This window comes from Talpa europaea (assembly GCF_964194135.1).
Source record: "Talpa europaea genome assembly, chromosome: 2".
NCBI classification, from domain to species: domain Eukaryota; kingdom Metazoa; phylum Chordata; class Mammalia; order Eulipotyphla; family Talpidae; genus Talpa; species Talpa europaea.
In genome coordinates, this window is record NC_140068.1 from 61782686 (window position 1) to 61797584 (window position 14899).

At 39.8% G+C, this 14899-nt stretch overlaps 1 protein-coding gene across 3 annotated transcripts in view; it reads left to right on the plus strand.

The window, feature by feature from the left end:
- Positions 1 to 1291: 1291 nt before the first annotated feature.
- UBE3D (ubiquitin protein ligase E3D) overlaps positions 1292 to 14899 on the plus strand; it is a gene marked incomplete at its 5' end in the record, with an annotated part of 63018 nt that continues 49410 nt past the window's right edge. For 2 of the 3 annotated variants that reach the window (XM_084228548.1, XM_084228549.1), the window contains 3 exons: positions 1292 to 1368; positions 8326 to 8522; positions 10854 to 10944. In XM_084228548.1, the coding sequence (XP_084084674.1) occupies positions 1292 to 1368; positions 8326 to 8522; positions 10854 to 10944 (365 nt within the window). The remainder of the gene's footprint in view (positions 1369 to 8325; positions 8523 to 10853; positions 10945 to 14899) is intronic. The other variant, XM_084228550.1, reaches the window with a different exon arrangement.

The window sequence follows — 14899 nt, forward strand, 5'->3', positions numbered from 1 at the left end:
ACTGCTGGTGGGAGTGCAAACTGGTCCAACCACTATGGAGAGCTGTGTGGAGATTTCTGGACCTACTAAACATAGAGCTTCCATCTGATCCAGCATTTCCACTCCTAGGTATTTACCCAAAGGACACAGAAACATCAATTCCAAAGAGCACCTGCACCCCTATGTTTATAGCAGCACTGTTTACAATAGCTAAGCTTTGGAAACAACCCAAATGCCCCAAAATAGATGACTGGATCAAGAAGATGTGGTACATATACACCATGGAATATTACTCAGCATTCAAAAAAGATAAACACATGCAATTTGCAGAAACATGGATGGAGCTGGAAGGGATCATGCTCAGCGAAATAAGCCAGAAAGAAAAAGAAAAATACCGGATGGTCTCACTCATAGCAGGAATCTAGAAAACTTAAATAAGGGACCAGGAAAAAGAATAACTATATGAAAGCAAATATCAAAATCAACAAACAACTATGAACCAGAGACACTCTATGGGGGGTGTGGGGCGGGGAAAGAGGGCTTGGGGTCAAAATAAGGGGGTTGTAATTGTATGGGGAATATAAAAAATAAAATTTAAATAAAATGTGAAGAAAAAAAAAAGTGAATAGTGAAAATGTGCACACGGCATCATTCTTACCTTCCTTTCCCCCAAGGCCTTAGGAACTGTTAATCTGTGATTCATGCAACAGTATATAACCACATTTTCTTTTGCACAGGAAACAGAAAATTTATTACATTTTTGCCACTATTTCAATTTTGGAGCGACTGTGTCTACACTGAGTACTGTCAAGTCAATCCTAGATATTTTGTGACCTCAGACTTAGAGGAGAACTAATAAACCAGCCACCCTATTTCATAAAAAGGAGATCAAGATAAAGTGGGTTTGGAGAATGAAATTCCTCTCTGGTCTGCAGAGGACAGTACCCATCTATATCGTTTCCCTCCCTCATTTCTCTCTCTTCGAGTCTAGTCCTCTGCGCTAGCCCAAGGAGTGTACTCAGGATCTGATTTTTAAGGTCATTTTGGGGGAAGCCAGGTCACGCCCAGAAGAAGCAGGGAGGGCCTGGCCTTTCTAACTTTTCCTCAGCGCTCAGAGGCACAGCGAGGATTGGAAAATGCTCACGTCGCTCCGGTCGGCGCGCTCTCCGGCCAGCAGGCGGCGCTGTGGACTGGCGGGCCGCGCGCGGTCGGGTCCCGGCGGCCGGCGCTCCTCCGCGGCTGCTTCTGCCCCAGCCCCACGTGCCGGCCCGGGTGGCCCAGGCCTGCCACAATCTCGCATTGGGCGCTCGCCATGGCGGCGGCTGCCGAGGAGACGCGCGTGTTCCTGGAGGTGCGGAGACAGCTGCAGAGCGCGCTGCTGATCGTGGGGTAAGGCCAGGGGTGGGAGTGTGGCTCTTGGGCGCAGTGTCCAGCTCGCTTTTCTGCTGCCGGGGAGTCTCCGCCTTTCTCCGAAGCAGCTGTTTTTACTTTCTTCTCTCCAGTTGCTTAGAGCGTCTCAGTCAAAGCTGAAACCCTCCTCCTTCTAACCTCTACCCTACCGCCTCATATTCCCCCCTGAGCTGGCAGTCTGCATTTTCAGAAATGCAGCTTCAGCCCCAAGACATGCCTGCTAAAGCAGAACTTAGATTTTAGCACGCTTCCCAGGATGCAGATGCACTAAATTAAAGTTTGAGAAGCAATGATGGGAAAACACCGTTGATGGCACTGGGCGTTTCCAGCAAAACAGTGCAAAAAACGTCTTGTCTGCTTTTTCAGGATCTACGTTATAAGATCAGTTTTAATGTGTGAGTTTCTTGCTTTGTAAATAACCTCTGATGTCTGCTTTCCTGCAAACTGCTTAATGTGAAGAAACTGACACAGTTGTTCAATAAACTTGTGCTCAGTGAACAACGAACGGAGGTTGCAGACTTCTCATTGGAGCGCATTCTTTTATTCACATTCCGAGTTCCAAAGACAAGTCTGCAAGCATTTAACTTGTCATTCACTGTACAAACTTGGGAAAATTGTTCTCAATTGTTTTGTTTTGTTTTGTTTTGCAGCAGTAATGATATGCTGTAACAGTCACCTATTCCCTTATGACTGTTTCAAATAGAGTTTAAAAATCCTTAAACTCTATGGCGCAGTGCCACTCTGAGCTGAATGGATGCTTAGCTTTCCCTCCTTTTCCAATACATCAGCCAGGTACTGGAGTGTGGCAGCTTTGAATTTGTCATGGGCACTGAATTCAAATCCTAGCTTCTTCTCAAGGATGGAATCTTTAAATCTGGACTTTTTTTCAATTGTGAAATGGGATATTTATTGTTCCCTCCTCTCTCCGAGTTCAAATAGCTATCTTTATCTCTAGTCTCCTTGCAGAGTTTTTAGGATCCCAAGCCTCACAAAAGACAAAACAACCTCCCTACATCCTCTCATAAGGAGCTTCACCTGGAGTTTTTGCTGTTTTATGCAAGTTAAGAAATTTAACTTTCCTAGTTTTATCCCTGATATTCTCTGGTTGTTGAGTTTTATCACCAATTTCCCCCACACTGTAAAAGCAATGACTTTTCTGATTTCATTCAAAAAAGATAAGCTTTTTGCCATTTCTTGACGTATGTATACATGGATTCACACATTATGCATTTTTTTCCTTCAGGCCCTATCATGTCTTTATTCTTTAACTCTCAACTATGTGTAAGGTCAGAAATGGACACAGTGCAGGTTTTCTATGATCCAGCAGACCTGGTAAAGGAGGAGTCAGAGTCATGGAGCCCTCAGTGGTTTTTTTGTAGGTCTTTTATTTAGATTTACCAGGCATATGGCAGGCAGGGGTGCTGGGGGGCCGGGAGGCTGGCAGTCCTCCCAGCCCCCAGCAAATCCTCACTTTATCTGGGTTCTCTGATGTTCTCTGCTTCTCTCTTGGCTTCTGCTGCCATCCCCATGACGCTGCCCTTAAAAGCACAGTCTTAGTCCAGGTGAATCCCATCGATCTAGGCCCACACCCTACTCCAGGTGCCCACCATCAGGCATGCATTCAGGACCGCAGATCCGTCATCTATACTAATGGCGGGAGGGCAGAAAAGCCAGATACTTTTTTTTTTTTTTAAGAGGCATGTTTTTCATTTATTTATTTATTTATTTTGTTTGTTTGTTTGTTTTGTTTATACAAGCACTGGGTACAGTCAGAAGCGCGGGAGGGTGAGAGAATTCACCAGAGCCAGAGCAGGGAGCAGAGCAGGCAGAAGGACCGAAGTACACTGCTGAGGGGAGCAGCGGGCGGCAGGAGAGGTCTGCGCGCCATGTGGGACCCTCCTCTGGTGGCCGGGGAGCAGCCGGGGATCGAACCGGCACTGCAGCCGCGGGCAGCTTCGCAACCCAGCGCTCAACCGCTGCGCCACCTGGGAGGCCCAAGCCTGATACTTTTATCTTTACCCTACACTATGTTTATATATATATATATATATACCTTTTAAAGCATATATTGAGTGGTATCTAATTCATTCTGACAATTTGCTAAGGATTTAAATCATGAATATACTGTCTTTAATGATTTCTACATGCATTGAGAGGGTCATTTTTTTCCCTTTTACCTTTATATTTCTGAATTGCATTAGATAAATTTATATTAAACCATCTTAGCATTCCATGGGATAAGTTTGCCGTTTGTTTATTCAATCCACAGATATTTATTGAATTTCTGTTCTAGTGCCAAAACTCAGATTCTAAATGCTGGGAATACAGCTGTGAACAATAAAAACATCAAGGACAAAAATACTTGCCTTTATTGAGCTTAATGGTAACAGTGGGCACATGGCAGAAAATGCACAAAATAAATGAACAATTTGTTCTAGTGAATAGAAATATGTACCTTGAGTGGGGTGGGCGGGCAGGCGGGGGGAGGGGGAGAGAAAGGCATAGGAAGAAAAAAAATCATAATGTCTTTTTTCCAAGTAAGAAGCTAACATTTGAATAATAAACTGAAGGGGATGAGGTATGGACTATGTAGTACCTGGGGGAAAACTTTCCCTCTGAAAGAACTGTAAGTGCTAACGTGTACCTAGTTCAGAGAGATGTGGGTAGACTGGGGATCACCTGGTGGAGGGTCTCACAGTGGCGTGCAAGTAAATGTTTAACATCCTACTCCCCAGGAAAACCGAACAAACAAGAGAATCTCCCTGATGTGCAGCTACCACCCTGAGGTCAACTGTTTGCAAGATACCTGAAATTTTAATTACTCATCCTTGTGTGTCACTGAGTCATAATTGACCACTGCAGTAGATATAACTGGTAGTCTTTGGGCAAAGTGGGGTATAAAGTCATTGAATAATTTTGAGGAGGGTGTCACAACTAAACCAATACAAGTGAATTGTAAAAAACAACAACACAAAACCCTACCATAAAATATGTTGACAATGAGGGCCTCAATCAAACTTGAGAGTGAGTTGCTGTTACTCCCCAATACTTTACCTTGGCTTCCGTATGTGTAAGGATATTCGTCTAAATCGTCATAATACAATTCCCCAAACTGAGAAATATGTTACCACTATCCTCATTCAGGTTTTGCCAGTTGTCCACATAACATCTGTCAGAGCAAAAGAATTCAGCTCAGAATCATGCATTGCATTTCATTATTTTATTACCTTAGTCTCTCAATCTGCAAGAGTTCCTCATTTTCTTTGACTTTAATAATATTGGTAGCTTTGAAGATGATAGCCTAATTATTTTCTAGATATTCGCCCCATTTGTGTTTTTCTCATGTTTCCTTAAAATTATAGTCAGGCAGGAATATCACAATGTAATGTTTAGTTCTCATTGCATCCTGTCAGGAGGCATGTGATTTTGATTTGTTCCATTTGAGCACTTGAATCGGGTGGTATCTGCCACACTATTCCCCCAGAAAGTTACTTCCCCCCCATAATTATTGAGTATTAAAGTTCCTTTAGACTATGTAAATATTCTGTACTTCAATAGCCCTTCATCATGTTCATTTATTTATTTACAACAGTATGGACCATGTTCTTATGTTTACCGGTGGGTATTTTTTTTTTTTTTTGCTAAAATTATACCAGATGTGGCCAGGGGAAGTCCTTTCATGATACTTTCTTTATCTTTATTGACAGGTCCCCAGCCATTCTTTGATTTCTTCCTCTCTTTGTTGCATAGCCAGATGGTCCTGGCTCATCTCATTCTTTTCCTGTTTCAGCCCTGGGTGTAACTATTTTTCTCAAGGAACCCTGATATTTTTTTCTTTATTAAATTATGTTTAAGTGGAAAACATTATCCTCATTATTGGCCAATTCCCATCTATGTAATTAATCTGCTGCTGCATCCTTTGCCACTTCCTTCCCCCCTGCTCACTGTGACTCTCCTTTCCTGCTTGGTCTCTGTTATATGCTCAATGTTTGTGTCCCCTTTTGACATGGAGCCCTAACCCCTAATGTGGTGGTATAAAGAGATGGGCCTTTGGGAAATAAGTTTATATGAGGTCATGAGGGAATCCCCATCATGGGGTGAGTGTGGCCTCATAAGGAGAGGCACCACAGCATCCTTGCTCTGCCACGTGAGTACACTGTGGAAGGTGGCCATCTGCAAGCCAGGAAGAGGGCTCTCAACACCAAATCTGCTAGCACCTGGGTTTTGAATTTTGAAGACAAAATTGATGTTTCATAAGTCTATGATATTTTGTTAAAGTAGCCTACTAAAGCAGACTCGAAACCCCACTGGACTGCCCCTGGTGCTCCTCTTAATTTCTTCCTGACGCCTCTTGTGATCTGACACCCCTTCCGGGTCCTCCTGGTAGAGCCTTCCTCATGCTGCTGCTGTTCTCACATCCATCCCATGCCATTGTGGCTGTCCCTGGCTTGCATAGATACTCCCTTGCTCAGCCTGTATAATTTGCTGAACTTTTCAGGATGGGAAAGGGAAGGAAAGTGGCAAGCCAGAGTTGGGCATGAGTGGGACTTGAGAGCCCAGTGGTATCCCTCAGGTACTTCCAGATACCAGCTGCACAGTTCAGTTTGAAAATCACTGACATAGCAAAATGGACAAATTGTGTATCTTTAAAGCAGAGGTTAGCAAACCCATGACTATGAATTAATTTTACATTTTTTTAAAGGGTTGTTTTAAAAAGATGCAAGTAGAATATACAATAGATACCAACCATATAGATCTGTAAAACTTGAAATATTTATCATTTCACCTTTGGAAAGTTTGCTGACTCTTGATTTAGAGGATCATTGTTTCTAAAAACTTGACTTTTGACTCAAAAGTTTGAGACTGTTCCCTGGGAAAAAAACTCAGGTTCTTGATTTTCTCTTTTACCAATTAAGTGCAGTTCTATGGGCTTTGAAAGGCAACAAGCAGGCAAGTGTCTTAAGATTTTTTAATGCAAAGTATGAACACCTGATATGAAGTCTGCACTTACAAGCCTGTATTTATCACCCCTACTGCAGGGCTGCCCCTATTTCCACACCTAATAGAACCGGCTGCTTTATGCCCTGTTATAATGCTAAGCACATTTTGGCTTTGTATGAGGCACATTTTTATATGCTACCATCCCTTTCTGTGATGTTGGTGCTTGGTGGACAGGGACTGTGTTTTACTCATCATGATCTATACTGAGTGATTTGTGTTTACGTGAATTAGATTAGTACGTCCTTTCATGCCCCATATTCATACATCACTAAATTGTTTTCTTCGTTAATTTTTTAATTCTTAAAATTGGTAGTTGGTTTTTATTTAATAAAATTTTATTGATTTACAGTAGTCTGTAAATTTAGGGGGTACTTCTACACCCCCATGTGTGTATATACTTCACCTCACCTACCACCAAAGTTCTAGGGCCATTTCCACCATGAAGCTAGTCCTTACCCTTCCTCTGCCCACTTTCTCCTCCTCTCCTTTCCCTCTGGTAACCACTATATTTTTCACTCAATAATATTTTATTCTACATACAGTAAATCAAAGAGCTGTTTTTGTTGTGTTTTGCCAGTTTATTTGCTTTTATTGTATTTTACATATGAAAGAAAGCATTTGATATTTGTCTTTTACTTTCTGACTTCACTTAGCATAATCAGTTCAAATTTCATCCATTGTGACAAAAGGCAAGATTTCATCTTTTTGATAGCTGAGTAATATTCCATTGAGTATATCATAACTTTGTTTTCTAGTCATCTGTAAATGGGCATTTAAGTTGTTTTCATGTCTTAGGCTATTGTGAATGGTCCTGCTTTGAATGCAGGTGTGTATGTATAACAAGGAAGTTTTTCCTCCTATAAAATTGTTTCACATAATCCTGGCATCCTTATCAAAATCCACTATACCAAGTAATACTTTACTTTGGTTTACTATATGTAAAATAAAACATTATTGAGTGCTGGTCTCAGAAGAATATTTCACTCATGCACCTGTTCATTATTCAAATAACATTTACTTAATGCTTTGCCTATGGTAGCCACTGCTCCCCTCCTGTGTGCTTTCATAGAACCCTGTATTTATCACGAGAAAATTCAGTATTGTTCTCATGCTGCCTTAATCATTCCTTTTTACTTGGGTGTCCCCTACCTTGGTAGGGGTGGTGGCAAAGAAAATGCCCTAATGGTATTTCTGGTTCTTGGCACACTATAGAACTCAAAAAATGTGTTGAATGATTGAGTGAATGATTGAGTGAATGATTGAGTGAATGAATGTCAAACCATGCTAGGGACAAGGGACGCAAAGATAAAGAAGCCACTGTCCTATGATACTTTCTCCTTCTAAAAAAATATTTTGAAGATCAAATGTGAGTTGTTCTATAGACCCAAATCAAATTGTGCTGGTGGATCCAAGAAGCTGAAGTTGGGGAGACAGGTGGGAAGAAATAGGGAGCATAGCAAGTAGAATATAGAATTGCAGTCTTTGCAAGTAGAATGGCTCTAGCAGCGACCCCAGGAAGGTCCAGGGTGGAGGAGATGGAGGAAACATTAGGATAGAAGAGACAGTCGGTTGCTAGGTGCTCAGTATCATAAGTATTGGGTAAAAGTGCGTATTTTAAAATCCATTGTTACCAAAAAAAAAAAAAAAAAAAAAAAAGAAGAAGAAGAAGAAGAAAAGGAGGAGAAGCAGCAAGAATAAAAATAAATCTTAGAACTTTCATCTTGCAACGACAATGAAAAGTACTCTCTAATTCGATCTAAGGTTAGTGTAAGTATAGGTTGGTTTCTCTTACAATGAGTTTGCTGCTATTTTTCTGGGGTGGTAACTGAGGGAACCCTATTGAAGAAGAGCAGAGAGATTCTTGGTCATTCTTTTCTTCATCACATGGTTTTCATCAATAAGAAATATTTTGTGTGTGTTTTACTTGATTATCAGAGAACAGAAAGAAGAATGTAAATCGATGGATATTTTTATAACGCCATCCGCGCTCCAGATGAAAACCCCTGAAAGCTGCACAGACATCTGTCTTCCAGCAGAGGTCAGGCTTGTACCTTCTTCCTGCCGGGGCCTGCAGTTCTTGGCTGGAGACGGACTGCACCTGCGGCTGCAGGCACAGGCAGAATTCAGCACGAGTAAGATCATCGCTCTGTTTCTGCAGTTACTTTTTTATTATAAATCAAAGGTGATTTTGCACTTGAAAAGCTGAACTTTTCCTAGATGAAAATAACTGCTCATCAGTGGCATGGAGAGATCTGGGAATTAAGAAGATCCAGGTCCTGTGTCAACTCTGCCTGTTATTACCTGTGTGAAGTTGAACATGTCACTTGATCCTTTCTGAGCTGTTGTTTCCTGTTTTGGTTTTTAGTGCTCTTTTCCTGATTATTTTTAGAACAGTTTTAGGTTCCTGGCAAAATTGAGCAGAAAGTATAGAGACTTTCAATGTACTCCCTGCTTTGATTCTTAAATTATAAAAACTTACAGAGTTGATGTTAAGTTTAAGTCAGACGGTGTTGTGCAAGAACAGTTTGATTTTGAAATATTATATAGTAAGATATTTCTTTTACAAATACTTGCTCGTACTTTGTCTGGAGGCATTGATATTAGGTGCTGGGAATGCAGAAGTGAACAAGTGAGGAAAAGTCTTTTCTTATGGAACTTAGGGACAAACGTTGAACAAGTAAGTTGTTTTGTGTGTGTGTGTGTGTGTGTGTGTAGAAGAACTGGGGTGTAGGTCAAAGGTTCAGGGGTTGAGAGGATTCACCATAGACAGAGTGGGGAGCAGAACAGGCAGATCTACTGAAATACACTGCTGAGGGGAGCAGGGGGCAAGACAGGAGAGGTCTCCTGTGCCATGTGGGTAGCTCCCTAACCAGGGTTGGAGCTCAGGTTGCAGTGGCTGCCAATAGCTTGATTGTCCTGTGTCTTTAAATCCTGTGCCACCAGGCAGGCCCTACATTGTTTCTTTTTAACTGAAGGACAAGATAAATTAACTGCTATATGTTGGTACACACATTATTTGCATTCATTGGTCTCCTGTTTCTTTCCATTTTTAAAATATTTTATTCAAATCTGAAAAAGAAAATGTTCAAAGACCTGAGCTATAGTGCATGAAAGGGTATGCAAAATAGATTCCTCAGTAGCTAATTGCTTTAGTGCTTTCCACATAATAGATGGTAAATAAATATTTGCTGAATGAATAACTATCAGATGTGTACTGATGTAAATGAATGTACTGTAGGAAGTGACTTGTTAAATTTTTTGCATTCAGTGGTTATTTCTGGATTTTTTAAAAGTTGGCTTCTCAACTCTAAGGATATTCTTTTTAAGGACTATAATAAACATAATCTTGCACTAAGTCATGATCCTTGGCATGAACTGGCTATAGTAAAATCTGATAGAGCACAAGAATTAGACTCATCCCCATGTTACTGTTTAAAAAGTTCTGAACCTGAGCCAGTGAATCACTGGCTGGCCAGCAGAGGGGAGTGTTTGACTGAAAATTTGTTTATTGATACTGAAAAGAATATTTGACTTGTTTTATCCAGGTCTTCTTATATACTCACAGTTAATGAATATTGTTTTTTCACCTTAGTCCTATAGGGATTGGCAGGTATTCCTAGAAATTAGATGGAAGAATTTTTAATTGTCAAGGATTAACATTTCTAGCATTAGTGTCTTTAATCTTAAAATACATACAAAGTAACAGGATCCAAATTTGAAATACTTGATTCTAATGGATACAGCATCATGTCTTTAGTTAGATTTTATAGATGAATATTTTAGTGGGGTTTTTTTGAAATGAAAATTTCTTCAGTAATGAAATAATGGAATGTGCTCTGTCTCGAATGTGCAAAATAAATGTTTCCCCACAGTTTTCATCAGAAACTGAGGTCACTCTTGAAAGATGGAATTCGGATTCTTTTTAGGAACAATTCCATCCTCAGGGACCTGCCCCATAAAGACCAGTTTCAAGATTCATTTTGTTTTTATGTACTGGTAATTTGCAGGGTGGACATAAATCTTATTAAATCAAATTAAACTTAAATATCAGAGCTGTATTTACTAGTAGTCACACTGATGAAAAACTATACCTAAGACATAGCAGAGGAAAGCTGACAATAGTGAAGCTCCATGTAGTTAGCTGGATGTGAAGGAAATACCTCCTTTTCTCCTATCTTTAATGTGTTCTTAGAATGAAAGAAGTTACCCTCCAGTGTTTTGCATGGATAATCTAGGGCAACACCCAGCTCTGAGACACTCAACAAAATCTGTTGTTTTTGAAATGTGTTCACAGAATTTGCTGCTGCTTGAGTCATCAAAAAATACTAATTAAATGTTTACTTTTAAATAGATCATAAACAACATTTATTAATAGTAATTTGTTTTGGCTATTAAGCTCTTTCAGTATGTTACTATATTTGCTCCAAACCTCTATGATTTACTATTTCATTGGTTTTCTTTAGAGCTGACTTCAATGTTTAATCAGAGCTCACGAGCACAAGAATGTTGGACATTTTATTGCCAGTCCTGTGGGGAAGTCATAATAAGGGACAGGTAAGTAAGCAATATATTTAACTCTGATTCATTCTATGTCTGGCAGTTGTTGTCTTTTTTTCGATCAAAATTTGTGAATTTCCAAGGGAGCAATATATGACCTTAAAATGAGAGCCAGCTTAATGTCTGAACAAAATCAACCTCAGAACTCTCAGAGAGAAATCACAGAGCAATTAGATCTTCTGAAGGTGGCAAAGGGGAACAATGGGATTATGGCTTTAAGGGAGGAGGATTATCTTGGAGAAGAGCCTCTCTCGATCACTTGAAGCACCTTTCTTCTGAAAGGAGACATGACTTCCATCACCAGTTTTAGCCATCATTTTAGTGCATGATATTTTCCACAGTAAGTGAATTTTCTAAATCGCAGAAGCTTTTGCAGTCCAACTTTCTATTTGAATCATTGCTATTAATACCTTTCTAAAATCATTTTTTATTTCCCTGCTTATTAAAACAGTGTATACAGCACACATATTAACCTCTTCTCAGTGATTAGGTTAATCTTGTAACCTGTTCTTGTGATGTGCTATTGAGATGGGAAGTTCCCTTTGTATTCCCGAATTGACTCTTTTAATTATTTTCCTCATCTTTTCTCTTCCTTTTCTGTCTCCTTGTTTCCTGAGTATAAACCCTTTCCCTGAAATTTTCAGATACTAATCATTCATGGGTTGGAAATAGATCACAATCGCACAATCATATTATTGTTAACGAGATTTAAGGAAAGAATCTTGAGTTCTCTGTTAGATGTGTTTTCTCTGAGAAAAGTGCTGAGACTTGGATGTGAATGGATTCTTTACCATATCAGAAACCTGGTCCTCCTCCAGGCCTCCTCTCAACGAACTCTACACCTCCACCTCGTAGTCAATCATCGTATACTTTTCCTTCTCAGCATTTCTTACCTAAGTCCACTTTCCTTCATCTCCAGTCCCACTACCTCAGTCCAGGCTACTGTCTTCTTACCTGTTAGCCACTGTTGACAGAACCTTGTCCACTCAGCCTTATTCTAGATTTACCTTCTTTAATCAGTTCTATACTACTGCAGCTGACTCCCCTGTTCAGACTCTCCGAGACTCCCCATTTCTTTTAGGATATATTCCATGAGACCTTAGCATGCCACATCGAGTCCTGGCTGAGCTTGCCTGATTACCTTTCCACCCTCATGATTTAGACCTCTTCTCCCAGAAAACAATTATTGACACACAGTCAGTTCACAGCTCTAGTGACCAGCCTACAGGCCCATAGTCTCTTCATGGTTTTTTTCACCCTAGGACTTAATGAAAACTACTCTGTTCCCTGGAATGCATTCCATACCCCAACTCCCTCCAGTTAGCCTCCTCCTAAATTCAGCTGACAGGCATCGCCTGCTGGGAGCATTGCCTGTATCTGCTGTTGGTTATATATGACTCTTAGGTTTATTTGCCTGTCTTTCAATAAATCTGTAGACTCTGGGGAAGGGGATAGTCTTACTCCTGCAGCCCTTATCCCCACTTTAGAGTGCAGTATACTGCAGTGATTAGAAGTGCAGGCTCAGAAGCCAGATGGTTTAGATTAACAGCCATCCTTCACTAGCTGTGACCATAGACAAGTTACCTAGCCACTCTGTGTCTCAATTTTCATATTACAGAAATAAGGATAACAGTAGGAGCTACCTCATAGGATTGCTGGGGCAATCAAATGAGTTTCAGTATTTATAACAATGCCTGGCACAAAGTAAGCATTCTGTCTGTAATAGTTACTGCTATTATTATCATCTTCACAATCCCCTGTGTCAGGCACAATGCTTAGTGTGGTAAATTCTTGCTGGGTTGAATTAAATAAATGTTGGGGTGCTTATTTTGGCTTCCTACTAGTGTTTCTTCCTTGCTTCCTTATTTCTGACAGCGTCCCAGGTAGATGAAATTGTGTAAATTTGCTCTGGAATAAGTAGAGTGTTGTAAGTGAAGCATCCTCCTGAGGATTATCTTAAGTTAGAAAGGAGGTGACTCTAAGTGTGCAGACAAGAGAATGTCCTTGCTCAGATTATCTAAAGGGCCACAGTTGCTGCTGGACACACACACTGTGTCAGGCCCACTTAAGCCTGAAAGATGCAAGGGATCCTGGTTTACATTTTAGTTCAACTAAGAAACTTTTCCTTGTCTTAGCCCTTTTTATTTTGTTTGATTCTAACATAAAGTTTCTGAAACGTGCATACCTGTACAATAACTAGGTGACCTAGAAGTTACAGTAGGAACAAGTTAAATTCAGTACAACAGCATTTCCTGGTTCTGCTTGCAGAAAGATATGCTCAGTCCTTACTGGCTGGTATTTTTGTTTCATTGGAGAAGGATAATGCATATGAAAAATCATTACCTATAGTCCTCATTTGTCCTATTTGGGAACTGTATCTTCTGTTTTGTGTCAATCCTTTTATGATCAGAGTTGGCAGCCAAAAGAGTTTATAGAGTCTAACTATGGAGGACGGCTGCACTGCTCCTACCCTGACCGTTGGGAGATCATGTAGCATAGAGGCAAGAGCCGAAGAATGGAAACTGCGCTTAAACTTCCAGCTTCACCACGAGTGAACCTTGTCCATCTCACCTCAGCTTCTTCTTAATCATATATATTAAGGCCCATTTTCCAAACTTGTCAGTTGAGTTAGAGGATGTAACATAATTGTGAATGCTCAATAAGCTCTTTTTTTTATAGAATCCTTCCACTCCCTTTTCCAAATTGATTTTATTTACAAATTACAAGATTCTTTAGTGTTTCACACCTTTTTGATTCAGGACTCAATAGTTTTTGGTGTGCCAAAGAACTGTCCAACGTTTTTTCTTTTTCTTTCTGAGGAAATAAACAGTGGACTTCACTTAGCCCTTGCCTTACATAAGCAGGGCTTACCTGAAAGCCTTTCATATCTCACCCGTGTGTCTTGGTGTTTCTATACCTTTGAACAATATGGAGGAATCCTGAGTAGGTGATTCAGGGCTTTGCTTTCATTTCACTCTTAGCAGACCCCATGTTTTTTTCTTTTATGGAAAACGTGCTTCCTTTAGTCTCTGCACATGAACATCATGTTCAACTGTTTATATTAAGCACATGTCTTCTCATTTATTTCCGCTATCTATTTTATATTGGTGACAAGGACATCTTCAGTGCTTGTTAAATTGTAAGCAAAACCAAAAAAGGCATGTATGTGCTACAATCAAAATTAACTAACTATAAACATTTTTTCCAACATAGCAAACTGGAATATGTTGACTTAATTGGTTTTGGAAGCTCCTCTTGCTAGGAGTTTAGCAGGTAGCCTTATTATCTGGGAACAAGTCACTTTATTGTTCTGGACCTCAGTTTCCTCATTTATAAAATAAGGAGATTGGTTTAGATAAACCTGTAAGGCCTGCTAGCATGAAAATGTTGTGATTAGTGAACCTCATGAAGTTGTACCTTTGGCTCTGTGATTCATGATTATTTGTCTAGTGTAAGATACACACGTGTTCCTTTTTTAAATGAAAAAAGATTCTTGTCAAGTAAATTATAGGAATAAGGTGCACAGGACTGTTTAACCTGTTTAGACTCATTAGTGGATTTTAGCACTTAATAATTCTGGGGCACACAAAATCTGCTAATTATAGCAGTCTTTTGTCTTAATTTATGATCACATATTCCTAGGCATTTGTTTCATTTATTTGAAAATAAATAATGCTTCATTTCTTTTTTTTTTTTGCTTCATTTCTTTATAATAAAATCCTCCAACTTATATTTTTGACAGTTCAGCAGAATTTTTTTTTATAAAAACAATCTGAACATAGAATTTTTGATTATGAACTTTTTGAGACTAGCAGGCCCTAATATCAAGTAACAGTAATAAAATATATGTCTTTGTGAATAGTCTCAGAAACAGTAAACTGATCATTGTGTTTGGAATTTGTGATGTCTTCTCAAAATATATTCACGGCAGGATTGAATTACATCAGTTGGC